The sequence below is a fragment of the Podarcis bocagei genome (assembly GCF_964188305.1).
Source record: "Podarcis bocagei genome assembly, chromosome: 5".
Lineage (NCBI taxonomy): Eukaryota > Metazoa > Chordata > Lepidosauria > Squamata > Lacertidae > Podarcis > Podarcis bocagei.
The window spans coordinates 11,050,304-11,067,499 of record NC_138129.1 but is presented as its reverse complement, the minus strand read 5'-3'; the positions used below and the strand labels follow the sequence as shown (position 1 = coordinate 11,067,499).

Below are 17,196 nucleotides of genomic sequence, written 5' to 3'. Positions count from 1 at the left end.
GGATGAGCTGAATCTCCTACCACTACCGCCCAAAGCAATTCTCACCAGCCCCTGGTGTCTTCTTCAAGGTATGTCCATACATGTGCCCATGTTCATGAAGAAAATTAAGAGATTCTCTGGCTCTGTTGTAACCCCTTCACTTTTAAGGGCTTCAAATGAGAAAGTTTTACGAGTTAGAATTATGGAGCCCAACTTGTTCCACTGCTAAGTCTCTGACCCAAACAGAGACACATATTTTGACTGCTACATGCAATCAGCAGTTCCATGTGATGTGTGCGATGATTTGCTGCACAGATGCCAGCGTGAGAATCATACCATTGGATTTGTGCCTGGTAAAAACAAGCACTCCTCCTTTCACATGAAAAGTTAGCCTGCTCTCTCTCTCTCTCTCTCTCTCTCTCTCTCTCTCTCTCTCTCTCTCTCTCTCTGTGTGTGTGTGTATGAGAAGTGTTTTAAAAATATCCAGGAAGCTTTGATGGCAACCAAGACAATCAAGGGTCTGGAAACTGAGCCTTATGAGGAATGGTTGAGGGAGTTGAGCATGTTTAGCCTGGAGGTTGTGGACTCTCCTTCCTTGGAGGTTTTTAAACAGAGGTTGAATTTTTAAGCAGAGGTCTGCCATGGATGCTTTAGCTGAGATTCCTGCATTGCAGGGAGTTGGACTAGATGACCCTTGGGGTCCCTTCCAACTCTACAGTTCTATGATTCTGTGATGAGGGAAGGCTCTCTAACCCTCCACCCCAAACTGGCAGCTTGATATCGTGCAGTCCTGCAGCAGATACATCTTGCAAACTAGCATACTCTCACTTTAGGTGCTTCAATAATATTTCACAGCCTTAAAGTATCAGTTCTTCATGAGCATCACCCCATCGCCTTGGAAATTACCCACAATGCAAAAAAACTGCGCATCCATTTGTTTTGCTATTAAAAACTTGGTCCCCACAAATGATGAATTAAGTGAAGGGGAACAGGAATCAGAACGAGAAGTATTGCAAAGACCACAGTGGTGACCGGCATTTCAGGAAGACATAGTGGAATGACACATTTTAGCATTCTGGTTGTGAAGTTCCTAAATGCTCACCCACACATTTGTTCCCCATTTCTAGGCACAGGTTTGGGCTTTCCAGGTCCAGGCCTGAATGTTTTGTGTTTGTTTTCTCCCACTGCTTTATATAATAATATGTACCCAGTGGCGTAGCGTGGGGGGTGCAGGGGGGGCCGGCCGCACCGGGCGCAACATCTGGGGGTTAGGGTTAGGGGGCGCAAATCCACGGGTTAGGGGGCGCAAATCCACGGGTTAGGGGGCGCAAATTACTTGCCTTGCCCCGGGTGCTGACAACCCACGCTACGCCACTGTATGTACCGGTAATATGGGGTCATCCCTCCTCCTCTGCCAGGTCACGTTCTACAGCGGCTACAGCAAAAATGGCCAACGCTACAGACCTCAACAAAATTAGCTGTGAGGCATTTGCGAGCTTTTTTGCGGAGAAGGTCCTGTTGCTCCGCCATGACCTCCCTGCCAATTTGGATACAATAAAGGAACTGGAGGCCCCTCGACTGTCCTCGGGTCCAGTATTGGACCACTTTGACCGGATATCTCCAGCCGATGTGGACAGATTCCTCCAAGCTGGAAATCCCACCACCTGTCCTCTTGACCCGTGCCCGTCATGGCTGATTAGAGCGTGTCCAGACGAGGTGCGGGCCCCCCTGGGGGATATCATCAATTTGTCCCTTGGCACCGGGATATTCCCAGGGGAACTGAAGGAGGCGGTGGTGCGTCCGCTCTTAAAGAAAACATCATTAGATCCCTCAGATCTATCCAATTACCGCCCGGTCTCGAATCTTCCATTCCTGGGTAAGGTGATTGAGAGAGCGGTTGCTGAACAGCTTGGTAGGTTTCTGGATGAAACATCTGCTCTGGATCCATTCCAGTCCGGCTTCCGCGCTGGTCATGGGACCGAGACGGCTCTGGTCACCCTAACAGATGATCTCCGCAGGCAGCTGGATCGAGGCGGGTCGGGGCTGCTGATTCTTCTAGATCTGTCAGCAGCCTTTGACATGGTCGATCACGAACTCCTGGACCACCGCCTTGCCGACGTGGGGATCCAGGGCACAGTCCTTCAATGGCTGCGCTCGTTTCTCTCTGGTCGGGGACAGAGGGTGGCGCTTGGGGGGGAATTGTCATCACGCCACTCCTTGGTGTGTGGAGTGCCTCAGGGTGCAATTCTCTCCCCGATGCTTTTTAACATCTTTATGCGCCCCCTCGCCCAGCTTGTCCGGAGTTTTGGGCTGGGTTGCCATCAGTATGCTGATGACACCCAACTCTATCTGTTGATGGATGGCCATCCTGACTCGGCCCCAGACACACTGACCAGATGTTTGGAAGCTGTGGCTGGATGGTTACGTGGGAGCCGGTTGAAGTTAAATCCTTCGAAGACAGAGGTCCTCTGGCTGGGGCGGGACGATATGGGATCGAGGGGGCAACTCCCATCTCTTGCGGGGGTGCAATTAGTGCCAGCACCGGCCGTTAAGAGTTTGGGTGTAATCTTTGATACCTCCCTCTCTATGGAGGCGCAGATTACAGCTATAACAAAGGCGGCATTTTTTCATCTCCGCCAAGCTAAGCAGTTGGCCCCTTATCTCTCTCGTCCTGACCTAGCCACTGTGATCCATGCGACGGTCACCTCCAGACTGGATTATTGTAACTCGCTCTACGTGGGGCTGCCCTTGAGACTGACCCAGAAACTCCAGCGGGTGCAGAATGCCGTGGCGAGACTCCTTATGGGGTCTTCGCTGCGAGAGCACATTCATCCGGTATTATACCAGCTGCACTGGCTCCCGGTGGAGTACAGGATCAGGTTTAAGGTGCTGGTTTTAACCTTTAAAGCCCTATACGGCCTAGGACCCTCGTACCTACGGGACTGCCTCTCCTGGTATGCCCCACAGAGAAACCTACGGTCTGCAAATAATAACATCCTCAAGGTCCCAGGCCTCAGAGAGGTTAGGCTGGCCTCAACTAGAGCCAGGGCCTTCTCGGCTGCGGCTCCAAACTGGTGGAATGCTCTGTCACAAGAGACTAGGGCCCTGCGGGACCTGACATCTTTCCGCAGGGCCTGCAAGACAGAGTTGTTCCGCCAGGCTTTTGGTCAGGGCGCAGCCTGACTCCCTCCTCTGGCAACCTGCTCAGAATTTTGCTTAATTGGTTGCCATCAATTTGATTTAATTAATTTTTATAATGAAATATTTTTAGATTGTGTGATTATTTGACTGATTATTTGATTGTTGTTAGCCGCCCTGAGCCCGGCTTCGGCTGGGGAGGGCGGGATATAAATAAAAATTTATTATTATTATTATTATTATTATTATTATTATTATTATTGGTTAAACACTGTGATCATGATAATGAAAAAAAGTGTTGACAGATCACAATATTGTTAATTAAAGTAAAATCAACTAGGACTGTAAGGATTGCTGTGATATTGTTTGATCAAACAGTGGCATGGTTTTCCCCCCAAAACAAAATCCTTAAGAAATGTCATTTCTTAAGGGTCTCCCATCAGCTATCAGCCCCCTTCAAACCACAGTTCCTAGGATTCTTTGGGGGGAAGCCATGACTGTTTAAAAACATATAAGAGTGATCGAAACATATGGTGTGACTGTGACCATAGCAGATGAGCCCTGTAGGAAAAGGACTACTCTTCCAGAAGAGAAACAGTCAGATTACAAATTCTCTCCAGCATTTGGCAATAGTGGTAAAAGACGAAGGTCTATTTTGGTTGTCAGGGAAGGAGGGAGGGAGGCACATTTGTTGCAAAAGCTCCAGCATTATTCTTACTGTGCTTTTTTAAAAAAAGAGAAAGTGAATTCCTCCCTCCTCTTCCTATGCCACTCCGCCTTTGCAGAGCTTTGACCTTGGCTAGGAAGTTGTTGACTTCAACATTGCGCCCCGATGTGTTTGTTTATACAAAACCAGACCGAGCCCTTAAAACAGAAAGTCCACCCCAGACTGCGCTCGGCAGCCAAATGCAGCTGATAAGCTTTTGGTATCGTGGACTTTGTAATGTGTTTCATTCAAAGCACAGAGGAAAGGCTCATATGCAGCCTCAGCTACAAAGCCAGAGGACTGAACCAAGATGGAGAGTCGCACCCAGAGTCACTGTGGCTCAAACGACACACGATACTCAGCTGAACAATTATTTTCTCCAATTCTTTATATGGTTGACTCTACACACACACACAAGTGTTTGTGTGAAAGGCAGCTCAACTGTTTTGTACTCTGGTGTACACTTGTTGAATGTTACCTGTGAATAAACAGCTCAATGATTTGTGTGCACAAATTGTACATCTGTTGATCATACTGTGTGGGCACCCAAGAAACAGCCATGGGTCCATGCCCCACGTTCGGCAAAAGATGCCTGCATTGTAGGGGTTTGGACTAGATCAGGGGTGTCAAACTCAAATTCATCGGGGGGCCACATCAGCAGTTTGGTCACCCTCAAAGGGCCGGTTGTATCTGTAGGACTTTATCAAAGTTATTTTTCCTTAGGCACTGGTGTGTGTTGTCTTGAACCTATACACTATTTAATATACCTATTCCAGTACGATTTTAAATAAGAATAGAAGAAGAAATAATAATGATTTTTTAAAAAGATGACGAGATGGGCTTCCAGGCAGACTGGAGCTCCAACGGGGAGGAGACAGGAGCCTGTCCCAACAGAGCAGAGCAGAAGCAAATCTTGCCTCCCCCCGCCCTGCCGCCGCACTCAGGAGTCGGAGGATACGGAGCTGCAGTTTGGGCAGCAGCAGTTTCTTCCTTGCAAGGGAGCCCCAGCAGCACTGTGGGCGCGGGTGGCCAGGATGTCCTGCTGGGGCCCCGAGCTGCTGCAGTTGCTCCTGGGGAGGGGGCTATCCGCCAAGTCCTCCGGCCCGGAGAAAGCCGATGTGTTGGCGTGGGCAGGGGGCGGTGTTTCGTAGCCAGGCTCCCGCAGCCAAGTTGCTGGCAGGCTCGCACTTTGCTCCAGCTGCCCAGATGCTGGCGCGGTCCTCTTCGGGGTGGGAGACGCCCCTGCTTTGCGGTGTGGCACACCACCCGCTCGCCCGGCTCCCTCCACCCCACTCTGCGCAGCTGAACCGGCAGCAGCTTCGCCTCTCCCAGCCCAGCCAGGGCGCGCCGCCTGCGGCAAGACCTGCGCTGGGTCCCCACTCTCCACTTGCCTCCACGTTCCCTTCCCTGCCTGCCGGCCCCGCCCACCAGGGCGACCCCAGCCAGCCCCTGGCCCCGCCGCCCGCGCCCCCGGCCATCTCCTCGCCAGCTGCAGCGCCGCAGTGGCCTCTTCTTGCGGCCCGAGCGAGCAGCGTCCCAAGCGTGGCTCTCGCTCCCTGCCCTCGCTGCCAGCCTCCGCAGCTCCCTCAGGCTCCAAAAGTTGCCGCGCGCGCGACCCGCCCCCTCGAGCAGCCACGCCTGGGAGGCTCCGAGGGGCGGAGGCAGCCGGCTCCGAGCTCAGCTTCGCGGGACCGCCTCCTCCGCAGCGAGCCCCGGACTAGACCAAGCGAGCAGAAAGCCTCTTTGCCCGGCCCGCGAGGCAGGCGAAAGTTGAGGGACCGGCCGGTAGGCAGGGCCGACGGGGTGCGTCGATTGGAGCCCTGTCTGCAAGCAGGCAGGGAAGGCTTCCTCGCCCTTGATGCCACGGGCCACATGACGAGGTCTGGCAGGCCGGATTCGGCCCGCGGGCCTTGTGTTTGACACCCGTGAACTAGATGATCCTTGTGGTCCCTTCCTATGAATCTGAGGGAAAGAGATGGACAACTCTCCCCTCTGGCTAACCTTCTTCAGGCACTTTAGTTCTTAGTCAAACTCTGATTCCAGATGCATGCTTGGTTCGGAGAGGGGGCTAAGGGGAGGTTAACCAGCAATATTAGGTTAGATCTTATCTTCATGTCCAGCTACTCTATTCCAAACTTAAAAATGGAAAGCATAATGCCGGTGGTCAACAAAAGAGGTTCAAAGACTCTCTCAAGGCAAATCTAAACAAATGTAGTGTAAACACCGACAACTGGGAAACACAGGCCTGTGAGAGCTCCAATTGGAGAACAGCCTTTACCAAAGGTGTCATGGGCTTTGAAGACACTCGAACTCAGGATGCAAGGGAGAAATGTGCTAAGAGGAAGGTATACTTGGCAAACCCTCACCATGATCAACTCCTGCCCAGAAACCTATGTCCCCACTGTGGAAGGACGTGTGGATCCAGAATTGGCCTCCACAGTCACTTACGGACTCACTGTTAAAACTGTGTTAATGGAAGACAATCTTACTCGGCTACGAGTGATTGAAGAAGAAGAAGAAGAAGAAGAAGAAGAAGAAGAAGAAGAAGAAACAGAAACAGCAATACTAGGAAAGGGCTTATCTTCATTCACCACTGCGATTAGAATTGCACAATTTGCCCACAATCTCCCCCTTTTTAACTTTGATTAAGGCAGATTCCAAGTGCACACTGACCAGCTGCCACCGTGTATTTTCCTCTCCCTTTCCAATACTACGTTTAGGGCTTGAATAGTTTTAATCCAGCAAAGACAGAGGAAGGTCATGGGAAATACCTTTGGAATCCCAAGGACAAGTCAACATTTCTGCTGCCAGGGATGTAAGATATATTCTCCAAACAACTGAAGGGGGAGGGAAGAATGTTATACTTTAAAGCTCGGTGAGTAAGAGTGGAAGGGAAAGACGCATTGGGTTGTATCCAGTGCTATTCCTGCTCAGAGTAGACCCACTGAAATTAATGAACGTGACTAACTTAGGGTCATTACTTTCAGTGGGTCTACTCCGAGTTAGCTGGAGTCCAGCCACAGAGTATAAAATTAGATGAAGTGTGAAGTTGCTAAATGTAAACATAGGCAGTCTTGACTCCAACCATGAGGCGCCAGAGTTTTGCAGACTGAATCTGGGGAATGGCTGTGCGTTTTGAAAGCTTGGGCTTCCTTTATGAAACCTAAAATTGGAACCCCAAACCTGAAAAGCAGGCCAAAAGAAAAGAAAAGCAGGGAGTAGCAGTCACGTGGTTTTAAAACCTGCATTTGGATGCATTCAGAATAAAATTGCAAGTGGAAAAAGTCACATATATGAAGAACCTTTTGCAAAAGGTTCCGTAAAAGTTCCTACACTGAATGCACACTTTCTTGCTGAAGAGAGTCTGACCCTGTAGGCACCTTCAGATGTGCCTCAGTGGCAGAATGCAAAGATCAGGCAGAGGAATGGGGAATAAGGTGATCTCATATACACACTGGCCCCAGGTTGCTTAAGACTTTGTATGCCAATAGCAAGACCTTGAAAACAGGTTGGTGGAAGCATAGGAAGCTGCCCCATATTGAGTGAGATCCATTGTTCTGTCTAGCTCATTACCGTCTACACAGACTGGCAGCAGCAACTCTCCAGGGTTTCAGACCAAGGCTCCTCTCCCAGCCCTACCTGGAGATGCCAGGAATTGAAGCCAGGCCCTTTTGCAGGGAAGGTAGATTCTCTGCCTCTGAGCCACAGTTCTTCTCCTAGTACATTCAACATACTGGCAGTTAGTGGAGCAACCTCAACTCAAACAGCTCAGAACCACAATAACTCAAGGTCCAACCCAGACCCTGCAATCATCATCCGAGGTCATTCTTCCTGGGCCTCCTCCAGAGGTCCAGAGGGTGGCAACACAAGCCGGGGCCTTTTCTGCAGTGGCTCCCTGTTTGTGGAATGCTCTCCCCAGGGATGTTTTCCTGGCACCTCCATTATGCATCTTTAGGTACCAGGCAAAAACATACCTCTTCAATCAGGCCTTTGGTTGGTTAGCATTCTCTTTCCTTTTAAATGTGTTTGTGGAAGAGGGTGTTACGGGTTTGTTTCGTTCTTGTTTTTATTATGTCTTTTGCGTTTTTATCTTGTATTTTTATGCAGTGTACTACCCCGAGATCTATGGATGGTGGTTGGTATACTAATTTAATAAACCATAAATAATAATAGGTGTTATATGTTGGCAGTAAAAAGTAAAGGTAAAGGGACCCCTGACCATTAGGTCCAGTCGTGACCGACTCTGGGGTTGTGGCGATCATCTCGCTTTATTGGCCGAGGGAGCCGGCATACAGCTTCTGGGTCATGTGGCCAGCATGACTAAGCCGCATCTGGTGAACCAGAGCAGCACACGGAAATGCCGTTTACCTTCCCGCTGGAGTGGTACCTATTTATCTACTTGCACTTTGATGTGCTTTCGAACTGCTAGGTTGGCAGGAGCAGGGACCGAGCAATGGGAGCTCACCCCGTCGCAGGGATTCGAACTACTGACCTTCTGATCGGCAAGTCCTAGGCTCTGTGGTTTAACCCACAGTGCCACCCGCGTCCCATGTTGGCAGTAAAGGTAAAGGTACCCCTGCCCGTACGGGCCAGTCTTGACAGACTCTAGGGTTGTGCGCCCATCTCACTCAAGAGGCCGGGGGCCAGCGCTGTCCGGAGACACTTCCAGGTCACGTGGCCAGCGTGACATCGCTGCTCTGGCGAGCCAGAGCCGCACACGGAAATGCCGTTTACCTTCCCGCTAGTAAGCGGTCCCTATTTATCTACTTGCACTTAAGGGTGCTTTCGAACTGCTAGGTTGGCAGGTGCTGGGACCGAACAACGGGAGCGCACCCCGCCGCGGGGATTCGAACTGCCGACCTTTCGATCGGCAAGCCCTAGGCACTGAGGCTTTTACCCACAGCGCCACCCGCGTCCCTGACGCAGTAGCCAACACCCAATAGCAAACAGGCTGCAGAATTCTGCACCAGTCATGGCTTCTAAACCAGCCTTATCTTCAAGATTACCAGTGCTTGAATCACTGTAGACCAGCTAAGCTGATCCAGGAAAGATTGCAGCTGACTCACAAACCAAAGCTGGTCAGAAACATACCTAGCCACCAAAGTAATCTGAGCCTTAAGCAAAAAGCTGGGTCTAAGAGAACCCACAGACTATATTTGCTGCTTCATAGAGAATGCAGCGCTATCTAAAACTGACAACTCACCGGTCTACAAGATACAGGAACCACCCCCAGCTTCCAGATTCTCTGGATGTAAACTCAATCTTATTAAACTGGATTAGACAGATTCCTGGTAGATAAGGCTACTCACCAGGATGGCTTTGTGCCTTCAGTACTGGCTGCAGTAAGCCTCTGAATACCAGATGTTGGAAATCACAAATGGGCAGATGGGTCTTGCACCCGGGGGTCTTGCTTGTGGGCTTCCCATAGGCACCTCGTTGGTTGCTATGAGAACAGAATGCTGGACTAAATGGGCCTTGGGCCCGATCCAGGGGGGTTCTGGCAGGCAGCTTTCCTCATGCAGGAGGAGAGAACAGTCCCAAGGTCTCTGCACTGGCATCCACTCAGTTTGCAAAGAGTTCAGAATATAAGCAGCCACCTGCTGGATCAGACCCATGGGGTGTGGCGTATGTGTGTGGGTAGGACACACACACACACACAGAGAGAGAGAGAGAGAGAGAGAGAGAGAGAGAGAGAGAGAGAGGAGTCCAACACCCTGTTTTAACTAGTATAATGCCAGATACTTCCAGGAAGCCCATTAACCAGAACAGGAAGGCACAGCAACTGGTGTGTAGATTTTACTGACTCTGAAAATGGAAGTTCTAATCTGCCTATCAGGTTAGAAGCAAAACAGGGAGGCAAGTGCTGTGTGGAAATCAGTCTGCCCACTCACAATATCAACACTATGCATGCCAGACCACAATATTATAACTCAGTTGGTAGAACATGAGACTTTTAATCTCAGGGTTGTGGGTTTGAGCCCCCCCCCATTGGGCAAAAGATTCCTGCATTGGACTAGACGACCCCCGTGATCTCTCCCAAGTCTACAATTTCTGTGATTCTATGATTTATTCATTTCTATATCGGAAATCTCTCCCTCCCTCTTTCCTCCCATGCAATGTGCAGAACCTCAACTAAACAATGTAAGGAATGAAATCCAGTGGAAATACAGAAATGTGTTGGGTCATCTGACAAGAAGCTGATAAAAACTGTAAATCGTTTTCATAAGGCGGCTTGCTGAAATAATCAAGAATTAAGTTGGCTTGTGAAGCTCATTGCAGACGATGCCTACTTGATTTCACTGCGAAGAGAATTCCATACCCCTGGTACCATCCGCAAGCAGAGAGAATGTGGATTTCAGACCTAAATGTGGCCCCAAGGCATTTCAATCTGAAACCGTAGAACTCTGTCCAGACTTCACACCTCTTCCAGACCCTTAATCTGTGACAAGACCTCTGGCTCACATGGATAGAGAGTGGCATGTAGGTATGTGGCCCCTGAAAGGTTGCTCATGACTGAGTGTGGCTCCTGGCTTGAAAAATACCCTGCCCCTGACACCTAAGACCCCAGAAGCAGTAAACACAAGAGGCCATCCAATATTAAAGACCAGACAAGGTGGATGTGGAGAATCCTTTAGTAAAACAGAAGCCAACTGAGGGTTAGCCAGACTTACCAGCCTTTTCTGGGGCTTGATGAGAGGACGGTTAATGCCATTCATTTTGTGATATAGACCACAGGCGTTGCACAGGTAGTGCCCTGTCCCATCTTTCCTCCAAAGTGGAGTGGACATCGCTCCACAGTTAACACATTCTCTGCCATCTCCGGGGAATTCCTCCAAGAACTCTGAAAGTGAAACAAAAGGTGAGACACATTTCGTTAGGCATTCAAGTAGGGACCCAGTCCCTTCACAGCATCGAGACAAGAGACACCATAGCACATCTCAGAAATGGTAAATCTCCTACCGTGAAGTACAATAAGTCATGGAATGGGAACGATGGCATCAGAAAGCCTACAGGCTAGGTTTTGGAGCTCCTTACAGAGGCTCCCACCAGACATCATTTCCATTGCATTTATGAAAATTTGTGCTCATGATGGGGCAAGACAGTCACAAGAGATCCCACTGTCAATACTGCTTATACCTTCAATTTTGGGTGAGGTTGCCTCATTGCTTCACATCCAATTGTGCATATCCCCTTAACTTCCTGCTGAAATCCCACAGGATCCATACCACAAATATTCTGGGTTTATTTTTGTCCCCCTTTTGGTACGCCATAGCCTCTTGGGGCAGCAGCAAAATGGTGGCTTGGGGAACGAGGCAGAAGGCCTTCTCTGTAGTGGCACCCACCCTGTGGAACACCCTCCCATCAGATATCAAGGAAATAAACAACTACCTGGCATTTAGAAGACATCTGAAGGCAGCCCTGTTTAGGGAGGTTTTTAATGTTTGATGTTTTATTGTGCTTTTAATTCTGTTGGGAGCCGCCCAGAATGGCTAGGCAAACACAGCCAGATGGGCGGGCTATAAATAATAAATTATTATTAATTATTATTATTCTTATAAGCACTGCAACTGATGAACAGGAATGAATTCGCCACTAACACCCTTTTGTTGTGTCAATAATTTTAAAGGATAAACCTGCCCCCCAACCTTCCCCCAGTGAAATCCACTGCATTCCCTGGGAGTGAAAGAAGGGCAAAGAATTTCAAGGAAGGATGAACCTCGTAGAGAGCATTCCTTCCTGCTCTCCTCAAACACAGCCTCGGAGTTATTGTGTGCACAAACCTTTGTAAGTCGGGTATAACATTGGACTAAGGACAGGAAGCCCAATCAGTGTGACCAAGAGACAAGAAAATGACCACTGTGTGTATATATTTAAGACAAGGGACGGTGCTTGGGCCCTGAGAGAGAGAACCAGTCTGGATGGGTTGTGTCTTAGGTGTGAGCCAAGAGGTTGAGAGATATTGAAAAGAGGTGAGTTGGAAGGAGAAAGATGTATGAGGCACCATCAGTACTCAATTACAGTACTCAGTTACAGTGTTGCTATCAGTATATAGAACAGGGGTCAGCAAACTTACCACGCCTCAGGGCAGAGTCTCCAGCGCTGATCGCACGGTGGGCCGGAGGGCGGGGGAGCGCGTGCCCATACGCGTGCGCACACGCTATTTCCGGTGCACTTTCAGGTCGGAGGAGCACCAGAAATAGCTTGTGTGCATGTGCACAGGCCTCCTCTGACCCGGACGTGCACCAGAAATAACGCATGCGCATACACAAATAATGCTTGCGCATGCACACAAGCTATTTTCAGTGCTCCTCCGACCCAGAATTGGGCAGTCGCGCAGCACAGCGCCAGTAAGAGCGGGCGGTGGCAGCCGGCGGCGGGGGTCACCATGGGCTGGATAAACGAGTCCCTCAGGCCTTATCCAGCCAGCGGGCCTTAGTTTGGGGAACCCTGATATAGAACTTTAGCTGTGATTCCTGCATTGCATTCCTGGATTGGATGACCCTTTGTGTCCCTGACAACTCTACAAGTCTATGATATGAGAAGTGAACACTTAAAACCAATAGTTTCCACTTCGTATTATTGGAAAAGGTAAAAAAGCTAAAGGACCCCTGGATGGTTAAGTCCTGTCCAAGGTGACTATGGGTTTGTGGAGCTCATCACACTTTCTGGCCGAGGGAGCCAACATTTGTCCACAGACAGCTTCCTGGGTTATGTGGCCAGCATGGCTAAACCATTTCTGGCACAACACCATGACAGAAACTAGAGTGCACAGAAACACCGTTTACCTTCCTGCTGCAGCAGTACTTATTTATCTACTTGCACTGGTGTGCTTTTGAACTGCTAGGTTGGCAGAAGCTGGGACAGAGCAACAGGAGCTCCCCCCTTCATGCGGATTCGAACCGCTGACCTTCCGATCAGCAAGCCCAAGAGACTCAGTGGTTTAGACCACAGCACCACCCTACTGTATCATTGGTATCTTCTTCCAGATTGCATTTTGTCCCTGCAATCTGCAATGTGCTGTATGGATTGTTTTGGGGTTATGGGTGTGGCTGTGTGTACTGTTGTAGTTCTAACTGTATTTTTATATGCCTTCCAATGAGAGGCGGGATAGAAATACAAATAAAATAGATTTTTAGGATTTCACTGATGTTCACGAAGCTGAGGTGCGTCTAGATTTTGCCCAAGGGGTTTAGGATCAGAGCATTAAAACGATCAAATTTCCAATACTTGTCTCTTTCTTATGTTTTTAAGAGGCAGCCATGTGTCTCCTGAGCTAGACAAGTAGAAAAATGATCTACATCCCCTCCACTCAGTCCACACACACACCCCTTTTCAGTTAATTTCTTGTATTCTTTAATTAGTGATAAATGTATTGTCAATGAAGCAGCCATAACTAATAGCCACTGACATCGGCGGAGACTCGGAGGAGTGCATGGCTTCCATTTGCCCCCAGAAAAATCCTTGCTTTGTGCTGTTTGAATGGGCGAGATGAAGTGCGACCCAGCTTGGTTGTAAAAATAAATGATCGGGATGATGTTATTCTAAGATGATAAAAGGGGAGGCGGAGGAGATCGGGAGACTTCCCTGATTTCAATCAAGCAGCGCTGCTTGCTGACTGGTGGCGACAGGCAGACTGGACAAGACCTGGTGGAATGTCTTTGGCTGATGGAGAAGGTTGGGGGATACTGAGGCCTGGGTATCAATCACACCGACAGCTCAGAGCTGACAAATGACAGACTCCGGGTAGAGGTTCGGAGTCAGTTTTACAGCATGACGCCGGCCAAATACTGACCTCGTGGTAGGCAAGGACTCGAGAGCTCTGCTCCGATGGAGGGTCAGAGCTAAGCCTTCAGGCACACACATTTGCCCTATGCTTTGCTTTTAGGGCTGCACGTTTTAAACTGATAGGTCAAGCCAATGCTTTTTATTTATTTTTAAAATAAAAGTCTGCATGCTTGAAGAACGGCAACTCAATATTTAAGGGAAAGAGGACACTGCAGTTTTCAGGTACTGCACCAAGAATGCCTCACATGCACTTTAGCTACATAGGCTTGGATCATAAGAGGATATAATTTAGAAGGTGCTCTTGACCAAATAAAAAGGGCAGATTCACAGCTGACCTCCACCAATGCACTTTCGGAACTGAATGCCACTGCAATGCATGAAGAAGCCATTAAATAAAATAGAGATTGAATCTGATAATCTTAAAATGGAGGTATAGGCACGACAGACACATTTTATCCAGGAGAAGGGTAAATATAGGAAATATATAGATAATGGGCTGCATCCACCTAGTGCTTAATCATGGTGAGCTATGCAATCCTATGCACAGGCAGAAGCAAGTCCTACTATGTTTAATTTACTCCCATCTAAAAAATGAACTCTTGCCAACCTAGCAGCTCGAAAGCACGTCAAAGTGCAAGTAGATAAATAGGTACTGCTCCTGCGGGAAGGTAAATGGCATTTCCGTGCACTGCTCTGGTTTGCCAGAAGCGGCTTATTCATGCTGGCCACATGACCCAGAAGCTGTACGCCGGCTCCCTCGGCCAATAAAGCAAGATGAGCGCCGCAACCCCAGAGTCGGTGACGACTGGACCTAATGGTCAGGGGTCCCTTTACCTTTAAAAGAATGAACAGGGTTGTAGCCCTAAGTCATATAATAGCTAGAGTGGGGGCCACACGAAGAAGACCATGCATGTGGTGTTCTTATTGTCATTAGTTATTCAGTTTCTTACCTACCCTTCAATACAAGGTCCTTACAATTTAAAAATGCAATGTTAAAATCAATTTAAAACAAATGTCAAGGTATGTATAAGAGTGTTAAATGTGCATGCATACTTGAAAGTGAACATGTGCTAGTCTACGTTTATAAATGGAATTGCATTACATGCAATCCAAAGTATAGGGTGTGTTAACTACACATCAAGATAATGGCCTCTCTGGTGCCATGTGTATGAAGTCACATGCATTTTAGAGAGATGCTCCCTTATCCAGTTGTATTTAGAGATCTAGACACAATGTTATTTCCCACCAGTTTCAGATTCTATATCCAGCTGGGCTTTTAAACAATTGATGGGCCAAGCAAAGCCAAATTATGTGGAGCATCGGGCAAAGATACATAAAGTGACAGATATGCCCACAGACACTCACACACCAAGGAAGCCAACCCATGAAGGCTACCCAGATGAGATGTCTATCATGCCAGTGGAGGCTGGTCCATTAGAGTGAATATGGCACTGCCCCACACCAACCTGAGTCTGCCCTCAGCCAGCCTCCACCTGCCTATCTTATATCTTTCATCCAATCCATAGGGTCACCTTTCTCCTTCTCAGTCTCAGTGTTGCTCTGGTAGAATTCAGCAGGGAGAAGGATGGGGTCTTGTCGTTGGTTCTGGCTCTCCATCTATTCTTGGACCTTCCTTCTCTCTGCCCTACCAGTCACCAATGGACTCCAAATAAAAAAATTCCTTCCAGTAGCACCTTAAAGACCAACTAAGTAAACAGGCTCATCTCAGCTATCTGCCAATCACCCACTCCCACCATCCTTCTGAGTAATACCCCTCCCCACCTTCTCACTATATAGAAGGATCTGGCAACTTCTGTTTCAATGTATCTGAAGAAGTGTGCATGCACACGAAAGCTCATACCAAGAACTAACTTAGTTGGTCTTTAAGGTGCTACTGGAAGGAATTTTTTTATTTTGACTATGGCAGACCAACACGGCTACCTATCTGTCAATGGACTCCAGTCACCAATGCAGGTCACCCCACCCCAATACACAAAAAGCATGCAAAGGAGCTACAAACAAACTCCAGTGGTTGCTGGTGCAAGTCCCAACATGGGGGCTTTTTGCTCTCGCATGAAATGAAGGTGGACAGCTTGACAGTAGCCAGAAACAGGAACCCTGTGGTGTAGTTTGCAAAGCATGTACAGGCATGCTCAGGGGACTTCCAGTTCAAATCTGCACCAGGGAATTCCTCTTCCCTTTCCAGGTTGCAATCCTCAAATTGAAAAGGTGATGGCCAGCAATTGGGTATCAAGTTACAACATATCCTATGCTCTTCCATGGTACAGTTGTATGGGAGGCTTTTGACACAGGAGTGGCTTTTGTTGTCTTGCCTTTCATTGAAGCCAATGGGAGGGAAATGTCCCATGCCAGAACTGGTGGTATTGCCCAATGATAGGCGCATAACCATGTCCTAGAGGCATGTGTGAAGTGTATCACCCAAATTGCTGCATTGCAGCCATGGAACCAGAGGAGTTTGACTGGTGTAGGTGTGATGCCTGTAGAATGTATCTGGTGTTGCAGAAACACAGCCCAAAAACTCCAATACAGTGGTACCTCGGGTTACATACGCTTCAGGTTACAGACTCCGCTAACACAGAAATACTACCTCGGGTTAAGAACTTTGCTTCAGGATGAGAACACAAATCGTGCGGCAGCACAGCAGCAGCGGGAGGCCCCATTAGCTAAAGTGGTGCTTCAGGTTAAGAACAGTTTCAGGTTAAGAATGGACCTCCAGAACAAATTAAGTACGTAACCAGAGGTACCACTGTACAGGAATGCACCCTTAATCGATAGAGAGGTTAAAAATAATTAAAAGGGTTTCTTCGACTATGTCTGAAGGAAGAGGAAGAACAAGCAAGTGGTACGGTAAGTCCATGTATTGGGAACATGGAAAAATGCTATTGGGTGACAGAGCAACACGGAGACTGAGGAGGAGAAAGCTGACAATTTAAGAAGGGTGTTGACAAGCTGGAACGTGTGCAGAGGAGGGCAACCAAGATGATCAGGGGTCTGGAAACTGAGCCTTATGAGGAATGGTTGAGGGAGTTGAGTATGTTTAGCCTGGAGAAGAGGAGATATGATAGCCATCTTCAAATATCTTAAGGGCAGCCACATGGAGGAAGGGAGCAAGCTTGTTTTCTCGTGCCCTGGAGGGTAGGACTCGAACCAATGGCTTCAAGTTGCAAGAAAGGAGATTCCAACTAAACATTCGGAAAAAACTTTCTGGCAGTAACAGCTGTTTAGCAGTGGAACAGACTCCAATGAGAGGTGGTGGACTCTCCTTTGTTGGAGGTTTTCAAGCAAAGGTTGGTCGGCCACCTGTCATGGATACTAGTTTAGATTCCTGCATTGAAGGGGGTTGGACTAGATGACCCTCAGGGTCCCTTCCAACTCTAAGATTCTGTGATCTATTCTTTATAAGTGAAACATCAGGGATCACCTTTTCCCCTCTATTCATTTTTGGTTACTGAAATAATGTTCAATTTATTTCGGTATTTATACACTTTATATAAAGCTCCAGTGATAAACCCTTCAGACAATGATCTCCCATTTCTATACAATAAGTGGCCATTGTTGTAAAGATG

At 48.4% G+C, this 17,196-nt stretch overlaps 1 protein-coding gene across 2 annotated transcripts in view; it reads right to left on the bottom strand.

Annotated features, from left to right (window-relative positions):
- Window positions 1-17,196, bottom strand: part of GATA5 (GATA binding protein 5) — a 57,321-nt gene that overhangs the window by 5,952 nt on the left and 34,173 nt on the right. For both annotated transcript variants that reach the window (XM_081196528.1, XM_081196527.1), the window contains exon 3: window positions 10,495-10,664. In XM_081196528.1, the coding sequence (XP_081052654.1) occupies window positions 10,495-10,664 (170 nt within the window). The remainder of the gene's footprint in view (window positions 1-10,494; window positions 10,665-17,196) is intronic.